This window comes from Corvus kubaryi, unplaced genomic scaffold (genome assembly GCF_017639235.1).
Source record: "Corvus kubaryi isolate FWS band 111438036 unplaced genomic scaffold, C.kubaryi_AGA036_p1.0 66, whole genome shotgun sequence".
In the NCBI taxonomy this organism is placed as follows: Eukaryota; Metazoa; Chordata; class Aves; order Passeriformes; family Corvidae; genus Corvus; species Corvus kubaryi.
In genome coordinates this window covers 491,049-510,584 of record NW_024582054.1, presented here as the reverse complement: position 1 = coordinate 510,584, position 19,536 = coordinate 491,049, and the positions used below count along the sequence as shown (strand labels likewise).

At 40.2% G+C, this 19,536-nt stretch overlaps 1 protein-coding gene across 3 annotated transcripts in view; it reads left to right on the top strand.

Moving 5' to 3' along the window:
* LOC121674199 (cytosolic phospholipase A2 epsilon-like) overlaps nucleotides 1-19,536 on the top strand; it is a 35,494-nt gene that overhangs the window by 10,708 nt on the left and 5,250 nt on the right. For 2 of the 3 annotated variants that reach the window (XM_042048340.1, XM_042048339.1), the window contains exons 3-16: nucleotides 648-779; nucleotides 4,145-4,281; nucleotides 7,535-7,666; nucleotides 8,756-8,796; nucleotides 9,239-9,281; nucleotides 10,026-10,089; nucleotides 10,780-10,943; nucleotides 11,215-11,307; nucleotides 11,823-11,860; nucleotides 12,483-12,618; nucleotides 14,088-14,224; nucleotides 14,702-14,924; nucleotides 16,362-16,476; nucleotides 16,990-17,127. In XM_042048340.1, coding sequence (XP_041904274.1) covers nucleotides 648-779; nucleotides 4,145-4,281; nucleotides 7,535-7,666; nucleotides 8,756-8,796; nucleotides 9,239-9,281; nucleotides 10,026-10,089; nucleotides 10,780-10,943; nucleotides 11,215-11,307; nucleotides 11,823-11,860; nucleotides 12,483-12,618; nucleotides 14,088-14,224; nucleotides 14,702-14,924; nucleotides 16,362-16,476; nucleotides 16,990-17,127 — 1,593 coding nt within the window. The remainder of the gene's footprint in view (nucleotides 1-647; nucleotides 780-4,144; nucleotides 4,282-7,534; nucleotides 7,667-8,755; nucleotides 8,797-9,238; nucleotides 9,282-10,025; nucleotides 10,090-10,779; nucleotides 10,944-11,214; nucleotides 11,308-11,822; nucleotides 11,861-12,482; nucleotides 12,619-14,087; nucleotides 14,225-14,701; nucleotides 14,925-16,361; nucleotides 16,477-16,989; nucleotides 17,128-19,536) is intronic. The other variant, XM_042048341.1, reaches the window with a different exon arrangement.

The following is a 19,536-nucleotide window of genomic DNA, read 5'->3' as shown; positions in this document are numbered from 1 at the left end:
TTAGCTACACCAAAAACCAGTTTTGTTTCTATTCCCTTACTGGTGAACAACATTCTTGTGAACAGTTTCTGAAAAAAAGAAAATTTGTGAGTGTTGATTTGGTGGTTCAGCTCTTTCTGGTATTGATTTTGTTAGCATCCCTGTTTTCTTTGAAATCCAAGGCATTTGTGTGTACTGCTTGCAGCCTGTTTCCAAGTCTGTTTCTACTCTGTTTTCTTTTGATAATGGTTTCTTTAGATGCTGTAACTACCCTCTGTGTCTGCATCAACAGTGTTGATGTCTGACCAAGACTTATACTTTGGCTAGTTTATTTTTAACAGGAAATGGAAGAACCTTCTTAAAAATCTTACCTAGTGATAGAGCTGAGATTGCACCACATGTGACCCCTAGATGGTCTAAGGTGGAACAAAGAAAATCTGACTGTTTGATAATACCTCTTTTCCAAAAATATACAACTTTTTGGGTCCTATGGGCTGATTATCTGAGGGTGGGAACAGTGAAATAGTGGTAAGGCTTTAAAAAAGTCTAAAAAGAGTATGCCTATGGAAGTGCATGATTTGTAGTTCAGCTGTGCATGGGATTCTCTGCATTACATTGTGTTGCTTTTTGTGTTGTTTCATTTTGATGATTGTATCATATGGATTTAGGCCTTGTTCCTCAGACACTATACCTGTTTGGAATGAAAAGGTGGCAACTCTTCCAAGGAACTTCCAGTTTTATTTCATGTGTGTCAAAGAAGGAAGTTTGGAGCTGTTTTGGAGACAGCACCCAGCTATCTGGTAATTGATCTCTTGGCCTAGTGTACCATATAAGTATATCCTATCACTTCTTTCCCTGAGACTCAACCCTGGCAGGGAAATGGCTTAGTTGTTTTCCACGCACTATAATTGATGTGACATGATTATCCTGTTTTCTGCCTTGCAGCGTAAACATGGCAGCAATTCCATATGACAACCTTGTGGGTTCACCTGGGCTGGTCCTCATCTCCTGAAGCAGGATGAAGTTTAGCTTGTCTGTCACTGTTTCATGCATGTCTGGCTACTAATACAGTCCGAAATGAGTTACCTATAAAATTTACCTTTTCTAGTTGCCTAGAAAATGTATAAAATCTCTTTTGTTAGAGGAAATCCTCTAAGAGCTGGAGCAGTCTTCTAATTTTTCCCTCTGGCCACACAGAACCACAGATCATTATCCTCTTTGTATCAATCATTTGGACATCACAGAATTGACTATTTGACAATGTTTTTTGGTGTTGTTTAATTAGCAAACTCAGGTCTTTCAGCTCTTTTTCGTATGCCAGGCTGCCTAAGTCAATCCTCTTCAGTTTGGGTATGTTTCATAGCTGGTAACAGTTAAAGCATTTTATGATGGAGGCAGGAAAAGAGTGGAAGAGAATGCAACATGGGAGACACTGAGTGAGCATCCGTCTGTTCCTCTCCAGGGCTAAAAGTGTATGCAAAAGGATGTCAGTGCTAAATCTCACCACCTGCACTTATGTTTAACATTGTGTATTTGGGATCTGGTCCAAAATGTAATTAAATTTGAGTTGTATAGGTAAGTTGTCAGATGCATCCTGCAATATTATAGTTCTGGGGTATAATTTGTTATTCTTTGTGCAGTGTCCTGCCTTTAATTGTTTGTTTTCAGAGTCGGATATCTTTGTCTCCATTCTTGTCTTAGGCTATGTTGAGACTGAGACCTCACTGGTTGCTAACCTAGTTGGTGTTAAATGTGGATCATCAGATTGTGGGACTCTGTTTTTGCTCTTATTAAGGGTGATCAGCCTTGCTAAAGACTAGATTAGCCTCTCAGGTCGGGTGTAGATTGTGTTCAGAGAGGATGAAGAACTGAACCTACCACAACTGTATCTAGACACATGAATGTAAGTCACAAGTTTAGCACTTCTTTGATACTCTGAAAATAATGAATGCCTTTCTTTGAAATCAGGAGTCATAGCTTGTATGTGTAAGAAAGAGGTATCCCAGACCATAAATGAACAAATTCTCTAAAACACACATACATCATTAGTGAATAACTGCAGATACAGTTGCTGAAGAAACAGCCTGCTTCTCTGGCACCATCTGAGGAAATACCTATGCAAAGTTAGTATTATCTTTTTCAAATGTTAAAAATCAATGAAAGAATTTTTTAAAAATAGTGTGTGGGAGACAGATAAACAAAATGTTTTGTTACCAATAAATTGTTATCAATAGATATATTGCATATATTCTGCATTTTAAAATTGCAAATGCAGATGTCTCTAATTCTTGTATGTAATATTAGGATATTTTTAAACTTATTGCAATGTTGAAGTAATTTCTTACCTACTTTGGGCAGTAAGGGGGAAACTATCAAGTGTATGCTGAAAAAATGGAAGATGTTTCATGTTCAGACAGTATCAGAAGACTTGAAAGATAAATCATACATACCCTGATTGCACAAATTGCTTTAAGCAACACCTATTTATTGCAACATGGTTTACCCCACAAGTTTAAAGAAAATGTGGAATGAGAACCAAGAGACTGGTAGAGAAAGAATTATATAGTTACTGATCAGACACTCTCTTCCTGGGTCACATCCCAGCAGATTACAAAAGAGGAAAGGATAGTTATCACTGTTTTATGCATGGGGAAATGCAGATGGAGAAGCAAGATAAATTTTAAATTAAACCAATTGCCCAGAGTGACTTAGCAGTCTGGAGCAGAGGTGGGACTAGAGCCAACATGTCATGAGACCTTTTCCAGCATGTTACCTGATTGGTCATACTGCTTCTCAGCATTTATCCCACAGTGCCAAACTGCCTGTTATTATACCCAAGTCTGAGCTATACTGTGAATACACAACAAGTTCTTGAAGCTGGAAACACTGAAGACAGCTCTAGTTGTCCAGCAGACAGAAGAAATGTCCATTCCCTAGAAAGGACAGCAGATTTGCTCAACATGGGAGGGCTGGAAAGGGTGGATGACAGTGTAGAGAGACAGTCCCACCATTCTTCACTATATTATCAGGGTCTCAGTTTGTTACCACAGGTTCACAAGGCATCAATTCTTTTATGCTCTAAGGAGCAAATGCCTTGCATTGCTCCCTGCTAAAAATCAATGATCTTCTTAGCAGTATCAGAGAGATTCCTAACCACCACCAAATACTCTACATACAACAGACTGACACACAGAAGGAAAGTTAGTTGCGCAGGTATACAAGTACCCAACCTGCCTCTCACCTGAAAACTCTGGCAACCCACAAGAGACAATTCATCAACACCCTGTGGCAGTGCCCAGCACACAGAACAACCTGGTCTAGTGGGAGGTGCCCCTGCCCACAGCAGGGGGGTTGGAACTAAGTGGACTTTAAGATCCCTTCCAACCCAGGCCATTCTATGATTCTGTGATAGCTGTGCCCACCAAGCCAGGTGTGGGTGTGGTTTCTGGGAGACAGAGCAAACCCAAAGTAACTGCTGTGTATTAAGATTTAATGCCATACTTACAGCTAACTGTGTGACCTTCTGTTACATTACCACCTTTATCAGAAATTAGAATTTTCTTTCAGGGGTCAGAATTTAAATCACAGTAAGACAAAAGTGCACCCCTATTTTTGCATATTGTTTTTCATGGTAAAGGGATGTGATCATATGTTGGGTGAGACAGTCAGCTCGTTACATGGACTGGATTACAGACATGTGGGGGCAGCAGACCAGATGGGGAAGATCCTCTGTACCCATACCCTTTTGAACTCTTCTGTTCCCCTCTCAAAAGCAAAGAACAAAGTCAGCCTCTTGTGTAAGTGCTCAAAGTAGTGTTTTACCCTTGGAAAAGGTTCTCTTAAAATGTGTAGGCATTTTTCTTCTCTGTCACAGAAATCTCTTCATTTGCAACCAACAGGGGACATACCACTAACAGGTTTGTTACGTAAAACTAGTTCTGTGTACTCTTTTCTTACCAGTTGTTTGAATCTCCATTAATGACCCGAGATCCCACCTGCAGGAGGTAACAAATAGTAGTGAATGGTATTGAATAAGGAGCTGTCAGAAAAGTTATAGAAACAACACCTCCTTTTTGCAATGTGCTGTATATATTCAGTGCTATAAGGCTATGCTTTAAGATACTTGTAGTAATTTGTTAGTTACAATACATCTTTTTAAATACAGTTAGCCAAACTGATTGCTATGTAAGCCTGTCCTTGCCCACTGCTTCCCCGGAGACTGTTCGGACCAAAACCATTAAGAACTGCAAAGATCCAGTGTGGAATGAAACATTTTGCTTCAGGATCCAGAGCCAAGTAAAGGTAAGATGCAGAGTGTGCTTGTTTTTCTTTTGGGCAGAGATGTCATTGTGTGATCAATATTTAGGGTAAATAGAAATAAATATGTGTGAAGGACTACAGGGATACGGTTTAAGGGATTTGGAGTAGAATGTAGCAGCAAAATTAAATTTAATTTTCTGATACGTAAAAAATAACCAAGATATTTCATAACTATTCATATAGTGTTCTATTGCTTTTTGCTTTTTCTTCTTTTCTTTTCTTTTCCTTTTTTCATCACTGCTTTTCAAGAAAAAATGTGAAAATTTCAGGGTAAACTGAATAGTGTAAATATACGTATGAGCTAGGTAGTGAAAGCATCACAGGGCTTTACTCTTTTACTATTCCTTTATAATGACCAGAAATACAAAAAAGTCACAAAGCAACAGTTGAAGTTTGAAAAGAGAACTTGATGAACTTTTATCATGATGATAAATGTTAAAGCTTAAGAAGATTTGCAAGTCCCATTATCTTCTCCCTCCAAAAGACAGCATCAACATCAGGGTTTAGGAGCCTAAAAAGATAACTGGTAGGCCAAGTGAACCAAGCTTACTTCACACCAGGGGCAATCAGTCTCTGCTTTACAGCTTGCACCATTCATTTCCTAGTGCTGGTGCCAGATCAGGACTCTCTCAAGTGACAAATCAGTAGGCCAGTCCCCTGGCTCTCTCAAGCATTGATAAATTCCTCCAAAAGAGCATTCAGAGTAGCTCAATGTGCTGCAATACCACAGGGTCTCCAGTGAACAATCCCTCTTGCCTTTGACTGCAGAAGTTTTCCATGGTAGGTGTTCTCAGGCTTTCTTCCACTGTTAGGTGGTACTGGCCTTGCTTGGTATAGCTTTCAGCTTTCACATGTCTGCCCATCTGTGGCCTACAGCCAGTGCTTTCCCTGCAAACCTAAAAGAATTCTGACTTCTTTCAAAATGACAGTGAGACGCAATTTCATGAAGCCCTGAAGGTTTATCAGAGAGGTGAAAGGCAAGGGACAAACATCTCAGCATGGGAACAAACACTCACTGATCTGCAACTCTTGCACACGAGCACCTGCTCCTCCTGAAAGGATTTTTAAAACTGCAATACCACATAGAACAGCTAAAAAAATATCTTGGCCACAAAAGCTGCTTGAACTAGTCCTTCAGGGAGTAGTGTTTGGGAAGACCTTATGCTTACTTTCAGTAAATTTGCAGCAGGAGACAAGACATGTGGCATTAGCTGCAGTAATTTTCAGTGTGTGGCAACAGCAGCATGGTGGTGGTGGCTGTGGCTTGAGTGTGGGCTGCAAAAATGTATCCTGGGGATCTGGGACAACTAAAGCTCAGCAGTTAAGTTAAGGCTCTCGCAGGTTTCTCTGTACACACTGCAATTCCTCTGCTCATTAGCCTCTGAGCAGAACCAGAGTCTGCTGGTCTGGTTATTTTCTCCTTTCCTGTCTTGTGTTTTGTTGAGGTATTCATCTTCCCAAATCCTGGTAGCCAGAGCTCAGTAAAACCACATCATACACTCCCATTGGGGAAGAAAAGACCAGTTTGGGCATGTTTGTGCTGGTTCTCACCAGGAAAAACAGTGTTTACTGACAGGCATTTGTTTTGATGAATGTCTCACACACAGTTGGCTAGAAAGAGCTTCCCAGGCTTGCACTGTGGGCACAACTCCCACAGCTGCAGGAGGGTGACCCTTCCCAGAGCTGGTGGCACACAGCCCTGCTAAGGGCTGGCTCTGCTCCTTACCTGGCTCCCAGTGATGCTGCTCTCATATCCTCTGTCAGGAGAGATAGATACCGTGAACTGCCCAGACACCCCTGGCTGCTTCCCACACAGCATCCCAGTGGCACAGCCAGAGATCTCCCTTGGCCAGCCAGCACCCTGTGCATACCTCTCCTGGCTGGCTGGGAGTAACTGGGACTTCGAATCAGTTGGTCACTCCGAAAATAAGTCAGTCATTTTAGCCAGATAAGGACATTCTCTTGCAGTATCACAGCAAGGTAAACTGATCTGCTCTTCAGTGCAAGCCTGCCTTCTACTAACTGCAGACCATTGCTTTTAAGCATATCACCTCCATCACCATCCATAATCCTTTACAAGCTATTCATGGCTAGCCTGTAAACCAAGTTGCTGTGGCTGTTTGTCTCTGCCTCTTGACAATATGTTTCTATCAGCAAGTGTCACAGACAGGGCTGACCACAGAGCAGTGCATTTACATAGGTGGCCTTATAGATCAGCAGCATTTCTGTCTTCGGACAGTAAATTGCAAACTCAAGGTCATTTGCCATCTAGAGTGTCTTCCTTTCAGTGTATTTGTCTAGTCAATAACTCATCATATTTAGGTATGGACCTTTCTGAGACACATTATGAACTTCTAAGACAGCAAAGTTCATGCACTCACTCTGTTTTATCTGTGTGTTTGTGTGGAGACCATGAGCCTAACTGTGTGTCTTTAATAAACATCAAGCCTCTTAGCAAGTTCCAGTTAAATCTGATTCGTAAGTAAGAATCTGAGATAAGCGCTCCCTGTAATTTACATGAAAATGAGCTGCTGAATACATTGAGAGAGGCCTGAATTATTGCCCCACTGAGAAAACAGCAGTTAAAGTTCACTTGCTCAGCATTCTGGGAGGCATCTCTGAGCCATCCCGTGTCCAGCTACCAATCAGGCACCGGAGAGGTTGTTACCCTCTCCTGTCCATCCAAACAGACACATGACAGAGGAGAGAGAAGAGGAGATTTATTTAGTGGGATTTGTGCAATATAACAAAAGCATATCCCTTTCTGTAGATTCCATGGTAATTATCTGCATGTGATCTGTTTAATAATTTACAGGATAAAATTATGCAACCATGAAGTAATTATATGGAGCATCCTAATGTATTTTAATTGCTGCTAATATCCAACGATTTCTTATTCTACCAACAGCAACAAAGTCCTGACCACTAGAAGGTTTCCTACAATTCAAGGAAAACTGGTGACCTCAAACCAAATTAGAGGCCAAACATATTTTTCAATATTCAGTGATTCTACTAGCCTTGTTCATTTAAATTACTTTGCAGGACCATTTAGCAACAAACCCAGCTCTGTGTTAGGTTCAGAATATCTTTCTTCCTCTCTGCATGGATGCCAAGTTGCACATGCTCTCTCACTTCTCCCCATCCTTTCTCTGTTTTCCTTAACATGCTGAGTACATCATCTTGTGCCTCTGTAAGGTCTCAAAGTAGGATCCTCATTCTGTGCCTCTGTTCACAGAATGTTCTTGAGATGAAAGTCTATGATGAAAATGCAGTCACTAAAGATGAGCTCCTCTTCACTGTTCTCCTTGATATTGCTAAAATCCAGCTTGGAGAAACTGTTCACTTGACATTTCAGCTAAATCCAAAGGTGAGTGATAAAACTGCCTTGGCCACAGGAAGAAAATACATTTTTTGGTATTACCTCCTAAATAAATTCTTTTAAAGTAATTGTAGGTAGGAGAGCTTGTTTCCTCTTGGTATGCACTTCATATACCCTGTAAAGAACCTTCCAAACCGTAATCAGCAAAGTAGACAAGGACATGATCCTGAAGGATTTTGCTAGCTCATCAAACTTCTTAACAGGTGGTTTTTTCTGACACCAGAGTTGCCTTTTTCCCCTCTTTCTTGACTCTGTTGCTCAAACAGGTTTTGTTGGAAATACAAAACTTGGTCACCATTGCACAAAGTTTCTCTGTTAGAATTTCCTTTTCTGGCACAAGCACTTATGAGTTTGGACATAGTCTAGCACAGATGTTACTGTATTCACTGATTCCTTGTCCTGTAATTCTTTTGAACATACCTGAAAATAAACCCAAAGATCCATACTGAGGTGCTAAAACCAGTTGATAGCCAGTTGCTCAAACTGTTTCATTATCTCAGTGTGCCTGAACACATACATGATGACTTCAATGTGGGATGTGGGTATTCAATTTAGATACTTCTATAGATTTGCTATTTCACTGACTTTTCTTATAGGGTGTATGTGGGTATTCAGCTCCACAGTGATTTCGGCAGGCAGTCTACCTTAACTTGTCTGGGCACTGGTCAATGTACTGTCCATGTTATAGGAGTCCTTTTGATCAGAAGAATTGAGAATGCTCTCTTCTATACAGCAGTATCAGTCCTCTGATAACATTATACAGTAAAACCCCAAGCCTTTAGACAGTTTTAAGCCACCAGTTATTGCAGGACTTAGGACTGCCTGCCCTTCTACTCTTCCTCACCACCAAACAGAACAGGGCTAGTTGGCCTGGGGACTGATAGTTAACAAAGGAGGGAGAAGACTTCCAAAATCACTCTAACTCAAATGCTTTCTCTCTTCACACTATACCTTGGAGTAGGAAGGAAATTTGATTTGATTGAAGAACTCTTTCAGGAGCCAGAATAATAATTGACAACCATAGCCAATGAGAAAGAAAATTAATTCATATGCTTATAACAAATTAATCTTTTACAGACACAGGAGATGCTAGAGGTTGAGTTTACATCGGAGAGCATGTGAGTAACATCCACATGGAACCGTAGAAGTATCCCTTTGCAAGGAGTCAAACACATGCTAGCATTTAGTATAATATAGTTTAAAATGTTCAGTACAACAGCAAGAGCTAGTGTTGATGAAGTTAGTTGCATATTGGCTAAAACTCTGTCTTCCTTATCTACCAAGAATCATCCTGGTTATTAATTTATCCTATTACTTGATAGAAGAGGGAAGATAATAAGAACTGCAGTCATCATACTTATCACAACTATTGTTTACCATTTTCATTAAAAAAAAAAAAGGGAAAACACATTTCAGATGTCTCACATTTCAGATCAGTGACATGTTTGAGACTATGCTGGACAAGACAAACATCAAGGAAAGTATTTTTCCTTGGTGTTAATTTAAGGATGTATTTAGGTGATACTAGTTCTGACTGCATTTTTTTTTTTCCTCTTTCAGTCCAGTCCCTCCTGAAAAGCTTGTGACTAATGGTGTATTAGTGGTAATTTTAAACTATTGCTCTTTTATCTTTTTTTTCATGATAGTGATGGGAATCGTGAATGTGGCAGGTGCCCCAACACCTCACTGCAGGCAGGGCTGAAGGGGAGGGAGATGGGGGTCAGACACAGGTAGCCATCCTGTTGTGCTGATCCCTGTGGGAGGATGTGTTAGGAAAGAACGTGCACAGTCGTTTGGGATACCCAGAAACCTGTTCACCACCACAGGCTGGTATCAAGCCTATTGACAAAGCCTGAAGTAGTCTTTCATTGACTTACTGCTGCTGTGTCATTCCTTTGGGGAACTTCTTTTGTGACTCCCTCATGGCCATCCTGTTTTCCCCACTTCCACAGGATGATATGGAAGTTGCTTTCTCAGCTTCCCTTATCTCATTACTTAGAGGAGTTGCACTTGACTGTCCAGCTTCACCAAAGCAGGGTGGCAAGGACAGCCCCGTGATTTGGCCAACCCATCAGTATAACCCTCAGGATGTCTCAGCACACTCCCACTGCTCCCGTGTTATTTCCCTCATCTTCCCAGTCCTGTCCAAAACCACCACCATTTTTCTTTCAGTTGAAACCTGTCACATCTTCAGAGTGACAAAATCTTTCTCTTATCAGCCTAACGAACACAGGGTGGACTGTTTTCCAGATCCCAGGGACTCAGGTGACCAGACAGGTAGCAGGGAAGTGACTTGATATTGCATGTTTTATATACTTTAATCTCTCATTGTTCATTCCTGCTACAGTCTCGTGAAATTTCCTGCTTGGAAGTCCTGCTGGACAACAGATGGACAAAGAAAGAACCTTCCGGTTAGACTCCAAAGTAGAAACTAAAACCGCCTTATTTTATGGTTAACTGATTTTTCCTCAGTTGGTTGGTTGGTTTGGGGTTGTTTGTTTGTTTGGGGGGGTTCTTTTTTTTAGGTGGTTTTTTTGTTTGTTTGTTTGGTTTGGTTTTTTTAGTTTTTTTTTTTTTTGGCTTGTGGTTTGTTTTGTTTTGTCATTTTCTTATCTGGTAATTTTCCTACTTTGTTCTTACAATTAGAGGACAGGAACTGGGTGATTAGGAGTGTATACACAGGTTCACAGATCCAACATAGTGTGTCTGTGCTAACTAACTATAAAAACTGGACTTTGAAATTAAAGGGAATGATTAGAATGACAATGAATCTTATAAATGCTGTAAAGTAGAAGTAAATATATATTTCTCTCTCAACTTACATTTTGTCCAATTTGCCTGTATGTCTGATTTTTTAAAACATCTACTGCAACTTCATAAGCTTTTTGGGGTTTTGTGGTTTGTTTTTGATTTGCTTGTTTGCTTTTCTTCTCCTCCTATTTCCTGTAATGTTCTCTTGTTGCATAAATAGAGTTTGGAAGCTTTTAAGCATTGTTGAATGGTTTATATATAAATTTCTGAAAGACCATTTAGTGTTCCATTTCTGGGATCATAGTCACTAATTTCTTTGTATATTTTTGATGCTTGGATTCTTTTTTCAGAAAAAGACTTCTTGTTTTCAGTGAAGGGATCGTACGAGAAGACCCAGACCCTGTCGCTGGGCTCTTTCTGGCAACCTGTGAAGCCCCTGAACTTCCATTGCATCAAGTACAGCCTGTCAGAGTTGTGCATGGCTCTAGCAGAGAAGAAGCCTCATTTCTGCTCGGTATGTGGTCATTAGCTTGAGCAAGCACAGTAAACTCATGGTTTTCTACACTTGACTGAGGCAAATAGAAAGAGTTTGTATTTTTAATTAAGAGCTATCTTTCATGAACTTCAGCTCTGAAACAGCATTGTAACCTCTAAGACATACAAATATTAGATGCCAACTTGAATACTGCTGGACAAGGACCCCATTTGAAAAAAGTAAGTTGGAGACAGTGCTTTTTTATAGTGTATATGTGAAATATTTTTCTACATTATAATTTATTTTTCAGTGTACTTCAAGTGAAGAGAAAAAAGATTGTCATGCATCCCTCACTATCCCTCTGGATTCACTTCCATTCAGTGAGAAAGTGGAAGTAGCAAAGGTGATTGATACAAACTTCTTAGAATAAATATTAAGCTATAGACTAAAGATCAATGGGCACGAGTTAATTAGATCCGTGTGAAGTAGGGGTTTATATATATATATAACTCTTAGTGCCCTTTGATTCCTAACAATTTCTAGCATTATGGACATGTACATTTTCATATGAACCAAACAGAAAAGAAAAATCACAGGCAAACACATGACAAAGGGATTTCTGTGATCACCTGGGGGACTAATGCAGATCAGAGCAAATGTAAATGATGAGGCAGAACGGAACACACTGGCAGAGCTGGTGTTGGGTTTTGCTGCATACTGCTCTCTTTATCTTTAGTATAAAACAATATAAAGAAAATAAAGTGGACTTGGAGAAGTTTTAAGATTTAGATGGATTCTCTGATTCTTATGGCTTTGTGGCTTAATGTAGCTTTTAGAAAAAGAGAAGGGCTTCAGAGCTGATGGTAAAGAAGGAACATAACGTAATCTCCAGTGTTTATATTGTGGTTTTTTTCCTAGGATGAGACAATCAATTTACATGTGAAGTCAAATGACTGGTAAGAAATTCTGTCTTCGGGTTTTGTGGTTGTGAAAAAAAGATGCTTTTTTGCCTTCTTACCTATTTCTGTATCTAAGGGAGAAAGTATTTTGTCAATTATTATATTACCTATTCACCCTATGTTCATTACCCATGTCCAGAAGCTGGTTAACTGTGCTAGGTGAATTTTCCTGCTATGCTGCTATATAGGAGCTCAGTTTAGATGGGGAGAATAATGTTTTCTGGTTGCAACATCTGTAGAGCTATATATTTAGAAAAAGATGTGTTTACACTTCACTTTCCTTACTTGTAAGAAGTACAGGGTGTTTGTATTTATAAAATCTGGAGGTCCTGAGGCAAGAAATCCTAAATATTCCACTGTTTATAGTATCCATATATGGATTGCAGTATTTATGTTAGATGCTTCCTGAAAATTATTGTAGTAATAAAGAATATTTCTTTCTGTAAGATTTTGCTTTTTGCAGTTTATCAGCCTTTACTTTATCTATACCATCTGTGATGTGCTTTTATGGGGCCAGAGTAGCAGCTTTTCTAAGCCTAATAATAGAGTTGCAGCTTGTAAGCAGACATTAATTTTAAGTGATCGTGCACACCCTATTTAACCCTGGACTTTGCTTGAGGTCCAGAAACTTAGATGCTCGCTTGGAATTTGATCTTTGTATGGAGGAGAAAAATTTCCTACAGAAAAGGAAGAAGTTTGTGGCTTCTGCTCTGAAAAAAGCACTACATTTAGAGCAAGACCTACAAGATCATGAGGTATGGGGAAGCATCACAGAGACTGTAACATGCTGTGTAACAGGAATATGTTATGTTCATAGCCTTTTGCCTATTGTTTCTTAACTAGCCCTGATACATTCATTGCACCATGTAAAGCATTTTCTACATTTTGTACTTTAGATGAAGCAATGTGAGAGCCAGGGTTGTATCTCTTGTGTACATTCTCTTGATACACATTTTTCCAGAAAACATAATGCTATAAATCAGCATTTTTTCTCTATTTCTTTTTCATCTGTGCATTGTAGACCTGGATAGTCTGACTGTTTTAGCTGATCATTCAGTCACCAAGACCCCATAAGGTATTTTATATTATCAGATTTTTGGAGGGACAAAATCTAACAGTTGAAGTGATGCATAATACTGGCTGATGAGAAGGTGTCTTATTATAGACTCTGTCCTCTGGTGCTCATCATCTCAGCTGTAGTTCCTCAAATAGAACAAAGACATTCAACATTTTTTCTCTCATCTGCTTGTCTGAGTTAGGGTTTGTAATGTCCATGCTGGCATGGGAATGGTTGGTGCTTTAGGGAGGGAGAATGGTCTGTGATCAGGAACTTGAGAAATGAAGAACCAACTTGAGAGTTGGTTAATTTTTTTTCACCTGTATTTTCTCCTTTGTCCAGGACAGGTGGGCCAAAGGCATATTAGGTAAAATATGACAGCATGGTTTTAGACATTATAAATGATATCCCTGCTCACAAACTGATAATATTACTACATTGTTTCTTATTGGCACAGTAATTTCTTAAGTATAAGAATTTTTAGGGGAAGTACTTCTAACTATTATTTTCAAATTTTCCAGCAAGAGAATATTTCCTTATAGTCAGGTAAATCCAAATCAGAATACGTTGCTTTGACCTGAAATGTTCAATTTGAATAAGGAAACTGTTGAGTATTTCTTTGATGCAATTTCCTGGAAATGTGTGTGGAAAATGTCAATTGGATCATCTTCTCTCAGTGGGCTCCTTAGAGAAATTTGTCTTCCGGTAACATAATTTAGATTTCCATGCAATTAGGCTTCATCACTGCAATTATATACTCTAGGTACTTTGTAGGAGATGTAATCTAGCTATTATGCTTGACTTACAGAGAGGATAAGCTCTGCTCATTATCAAAACAGAGCTCTCATGAGATATTTTGCTAAGGAAAATGCAGTGTAATATTGAAATGCCTTGAAACAATAAGTTTTGAGCTGCTTTGATAAGCCAGCATGTAAAAATTTACAATCAAAAATGATTGATTTTTTATCAAAATCCTCAAAATCAGTTAGTTACTTTTTTTTTCCTGCGCAGAATACGCAGTTTTCATTTGTTTTTCTTCCCTGCCTGGGGAAATGGTGAAATGTTGGAATTTTTTGTGGGACTGAAATACTACATTTCACTCAGCTCTTATCACTTGTGCTGGTAAACAAAGTGTTGCTTACCACTGCTGTGTTGATGATTAAACAGGTACCAGTTGTAGCAGTGATGACAACAGGAGGTGGCACTCGGGCACTGACATCTCTGTTAGGCAACCTGTTGGGTCTTCAAAAATTGGGTCTCTTGGATGCTATTTCATACATCACTGGGTCATCTGGTTCAACATGGTAAGGAGATCCTGAACAAACACATGACTCATCACCTCTATAGTCTGCTGTGTGAGATATTTCTTCTCTTTATTTTGGTAAAGAAAGGCACACTGCTTTAGTCTCAAGGTTTCTTTATTGCTGCATTAGGAGCACATTGCCCAAGCCAGTGTATGGCCTAGGTGCTGCCTACAGGGATCAAGATTTTCCTTGATTCTTTGTTTCAGGTCCAGGATCTTTCCTACAGAGTCACCTGGGTGCAAATCACAGCCTTGTGCATAAACCTTAGTAGCAAGGAGGGGCTTTTTGCAAGTCCTCATGCTTCGCTAGTGATTTTGGAAAGTCCTCTAAATCAAAAAATCTTTTACATAATAAACTAAGCCCAAAAGATGCTTTTAAAGAACCTCAGCTAGTTAATTTGATGTGGACCTTAAATCTAAGTCTGAAAAGTGAAAGTTTCTCTAGCATATGACAATGCACTTCCTTTCTTTTCCCCAGGACTCTGTCACATTTGTATCAGAGTGCTGACTGGTCACAGAAGGATCTATCAAGACCGATTGGTGAAGTCCGCAGACATATGACCAAGTGCAAGCTAAGCTGCTTTTCCCTGGAGAGCTTGAAATACTATGCAAAGGAGCTAAAACTGCGGAAGCAAGAAGGATACCAGATCTCTAGTGTTGATTTTTGGGGGCTTCTGCTGGAAAAAGCATTAGATGATGGGGTAGCGTTTTCCCTACGTTTTCTCTAACAGCTACTGAATACTATTGTATAGAAAATGAAGCTCCAAGGACAGATGCCTGACAGCATGCCAGCATTATCCAGCAGATGATTTCTGCTTACTAACAAAGGGGTTTTAGAACTGTTAAGGTTAGAAAAGACCTTTGTGTCCATCCATGATCACCATCATGTTCACCACTAACCCATGTCCTCAGGTGCCACATCTACACAAGTTTATAGATCGTGATTCCACCACTTCCCTGGGGAACCTGTTCCAATGCTGACCAGCCTTTCAATGAAGAAATTTTTCCTAATATTCAATTTAAACCTCTTCAGGCACAACTTGAGTCCATTTCCTCTTGTCTTATCATTTGTTACTTGGAAAAAGAGACCAATCCCCACTTGTCTACAACCTCCTTTCAGGGAGTTGTAGAGATTGATAGGGTCTCCCCTGAGCCTCCTTTTCTTCAGGCTAAACAACCCCAGCTCCTTCAGCTGCTCCTTGTAAGACTTTTTCTCCAGACCCTTTCCCAGCTCCATTGCCTTTGCTCCATGTCCTTCTCTGGACATGCTCCAGCACCTCAATTTCTTTCTTGTAGTGAGGGGCCGAAAACTGGACAGAGCACTTGAGGTGTGGTCCCACCAGTGCCAAGTACAGGGGGTCAGTCACTGCCCTGGTCCTGCTGGCCACACTAGTGCTGATCCAGGCCAGGATGCCATTGGCCTTCTTGGCCACCTGGGTGCACACTGGATCATGTTCAGCCACTGTTGACCAGCATCCCCAGGTCCTTTTCTGCTGAGCAGCTTTCCAGCCTCCTTCCCCCAGCCTGTAGGACTGCCTGGGGTTATTGTGACCCAAGTGCAGGGCCTAGCCCTTGGCCTTATTGAACCTCATATGATTGGCCTTGGCCCATGATCCAGCCTGTCCAGATCCCCCTGCAGAGCCTTCCTGCTCTCCAGCAGATCAACAACTCCCACCCAGTTTAGTGTCGTCTGCAAACTTGTTGAGAGTTTTATCCCCATGTATCTCTTAATGCATAATTAGCAGCCAAGGGGCTTCTGTAGACCAGAAAACCTATGTCTCCTTCTTCAAGTATGAGTACCTGAGTACCTAACTAAAGAGTCATACTGTTGGTTTATTTTCCTCTGTTCCTCCCTGTGAGAACTTAAATTTCCATGTAAAGTGGATGTATTTATGAGAAAGAACAGGAGACCATTTTTTTAAAAAGTGTCCTACAGCTGTACCTGTAATTAAATAAGCCTATGTAGATATGTGAATGTTTAGATCACTCCTTGGTTAAAAAAATGTTTGGACACAAAATGAGTCGAGAGAATGATGAAATTAAGAGGGAAACAGGGTATGTATTTTGCTGTATTTTGGAAGTCATAGAGTATGCCAAGAGGGTCCCTTGATTTTGCTCTGTCTTTTATCAATTCACAGAAAAATAACCACAAACTCTCAGATGAGCAACAGGCATTGAGTCAGGGTCAAAATCCCCTACCTATCTACATGATCCTCAACATCAAAGAAGATTACAGCCTTTCAGAGTTCAAAGGTGATGGCAAAAATGGGCTCATTTGGTGTTTAAACTATCGGCATTAGCAATACTTCAACCTCTTGTACAGCTGACCCATAGCATTTATAAACAGTTTCTTTTCCTCCTTAACTTCCTTTTCCATTTCCAGACTTTGTGCCTAGGTTATGGGAGGAATTCATCTTCTATGGGGCAGGAGAAATCTTGGGGAAGTGTTTAAGGACATCCAAGGTAGTCACAAGCCTTAGCTCCACATGTGGGGTAACTTAGGCTGACCCCTCTTCATATAAACTTCACTTATGTTCTCTCTGGAGAGGGTCATTGGAAAGTTTTGAATGAACAACACTGTAAAACATTACTGAGTGAGTGGCTGACACCAGCTGAATGATAACTCCCTACCCTGAAGAAGGCCAGTCTGTGGTCACCTTGCAGATAGGGCTTATCCTGCAGCTGCCTTTTTGCCTTTTTATAGCTCTGCCAGCAGGGAAGTAGGGATAGGATTGAGATTTAAAAGTTTGCTTTATGTCTCTGCAGAATGGGTGGAGTTCACCCCTTATGAGGTTGGGTTCTTAAAATATGGTGCCTTCATTCGTGCAGAGGATTTTGGCAGTGAGTTCTTTGTGGGTCGCCTGATGAGGAAACTTCCTGAGTCCCGAATCTGCTTCATGAAAGGTGATGTGCTCTATTGCAAAAATTTGAATTGCATTAAAATGTGTTTTATTTTTAATATAATGCAAACCCTGCATTGGACTGAAACCAATTTTACACCAGGTTGTTCTCACCTCTGATTGAATTCCTTAGACAATGGAGATGGGCTGAAAGTACTGAGAGGAAATTTCAACTCACACTATTCATTGTTGCTTTTGTCTTGAGTAGTGATGCTCATCCCTGAAGTTTCAGGGCTGCTTGAAGAGGTTAGGTTCATTTTGGACCAACCAGCAGCAGAGTTCCACGTGAAAACTTTGTATTTTGAACCTGATCTTACAATCAAATTTGTCTATGAATGGCATGATCTGAGAAGCCAAAGTAATGTTGTTACTGAGTTTGTTACAAAATACGGCAATTTAGAGTAGTTTTGTGAACTGCTACTGACACTTTTTTCAAGTTTAATAGTATTCTAAATCCTTTGTAATTTTGCTACCGTGATAAATCATTAAAATTTATCATTCTTAATTCAGTAAATTGGATAGCATCCAGTAATATATGAAAAACAGCTTTGCAGTTTTTATTCAATTGTTTTAATTTTGCTTGATACTGGAACTCTACTACAACCCTTGTATGTTGGTTCTCTGGGGTAAAGTTTCTGCAGACAAGTCCGTCTGCTCTTAAACAGATATTTGACATGTAAATGAGCATAAGACACAACAGGACACCAAGGATACGGGTCAAAAATTGTTAACTTCTAAAGTGACAAATCCATACAACCAGCAACACCACATGGTACTCCTTATTTAGTGTTCAGAGAAGCTGTGAATGTCTGTATTATACAGGAGGAGTCCAGAATCATATTGTTCAAAACATGAGATAATAGTTGGGCATAAGAAAGAAAAGACTGTGCTTAGTCTCACAAGCACTAAATCTCACAGCTTTATTAGCTATGCTAAGAGCTTTTAGTGATGTCATGAGTTAAGAAAAGAGATGTCTGACAGAAAAGACTCAGAAGAAAACACAGGATCCAAGAGTATGAATAGAACTGCAAATGGCAGGAAAAATTCATGCAAGGTAAATCCCACTGGTGGCTCTGAAACCCAGTACTACAGATGCAGCCACCAGGACTAGAAATCCCAAATCCAGGAGCTTGAGATACTGGAGAATATGCTGAAGAAGAGATCCCTTCATTCTTCCCTTTTTCTTTTACTTTTCCATTAAGCACTCTGTTAGAGGTAGGTCACAAAGCTAGGTGAGACTACAGAGCCTTCTTCTGAGAATGTTGTGCCTCTGTTGCAGTTCCTTAGTAGCAGTGGGGGTAGTGTGTTCATACCAGAGGTGGCCAGGTAGCAAGCACACCCAACATGTCCAGCCTGCGCTGAGCTCTGTTCTCGGCCTTGGCACCTGAGCCTGGTGATCCCGCAGCCACGGGTGCGTCTTTAAAAAGGATAAGGTGGCGAGTTAAAGCAATGTTGCCATCTAGTGATGCCACATGCAATGCCCTCTTGGGTTACTATTAAAATGTACTGTTAGTTACAGCATGATAGTTCAAGGATAAAAGCAAGATGTCATTTGCAGGGAGATGAAAGGCCTTTTTAAAGAGCAGTGGCTAGAGCTGGAAAGACTGGATGAGCTTATGGGGATACAAGACCCTCATGTTTCCAGAAGAAAGTCTGGGGTTCATGAGAGCTTGTCTGTTCTTTTCAACTCTGTCAGCCTAGTGAAAGACACCATCCCTCTTCACAGTTCTTACTTCAGCCAATATAGGTACAAAGAAAATTCAGTGCAAGAGGTTAGGGCAACACTGCTATATAATTATAAACAGGTTCTGAGGACACAACAATGTTTGAAACATATTAAAATGCAGGAACAGTGTGTTACTCCCAGGGCTGAGGGAACAGGAAGAGTTACGGAGTGAAAAGGCACCAAGAGAAGACAGGAGAAACCAGAGGAGTTGCCTTCTCGCAGCAGAGTTGGATAGAAGCTTCTCAAGCTGCTGGAAGAGAAGGTTTTCTTGACAGAAACTGGCCAGTAATTATGTGCAAATGAACTCTGGTAGCCAGCTAACTGTAAATCCAGAGAGCCCCCACTGATTTCTTGATTATGCATTTCTAACATATCTTAAGAGAGTCTATTCTTACAAGGACTTCCTGTGAAGCAGAAGGCCTTTGGCTTTCTGTCCCACTCAGAAACATGCCAGGTTTAAAAGGGAACTGTATTTCTGTTAACAATTTATGGGATGAATAACTATTTTATTGTGTAACTCAAATTATTGCATCCTGTACAATGTATGGCTTTTGCAAATCTTTCACTGGTAGAGATTTTCAAGGCAAAGCACAGCACTGCCTATTCTGATTGAGCTCCTCTTGTTGCCTATGACAGAGCCATGGACGAAGAGATACTTTTCAAGATCTAAGGGACTTTTGAAGATTT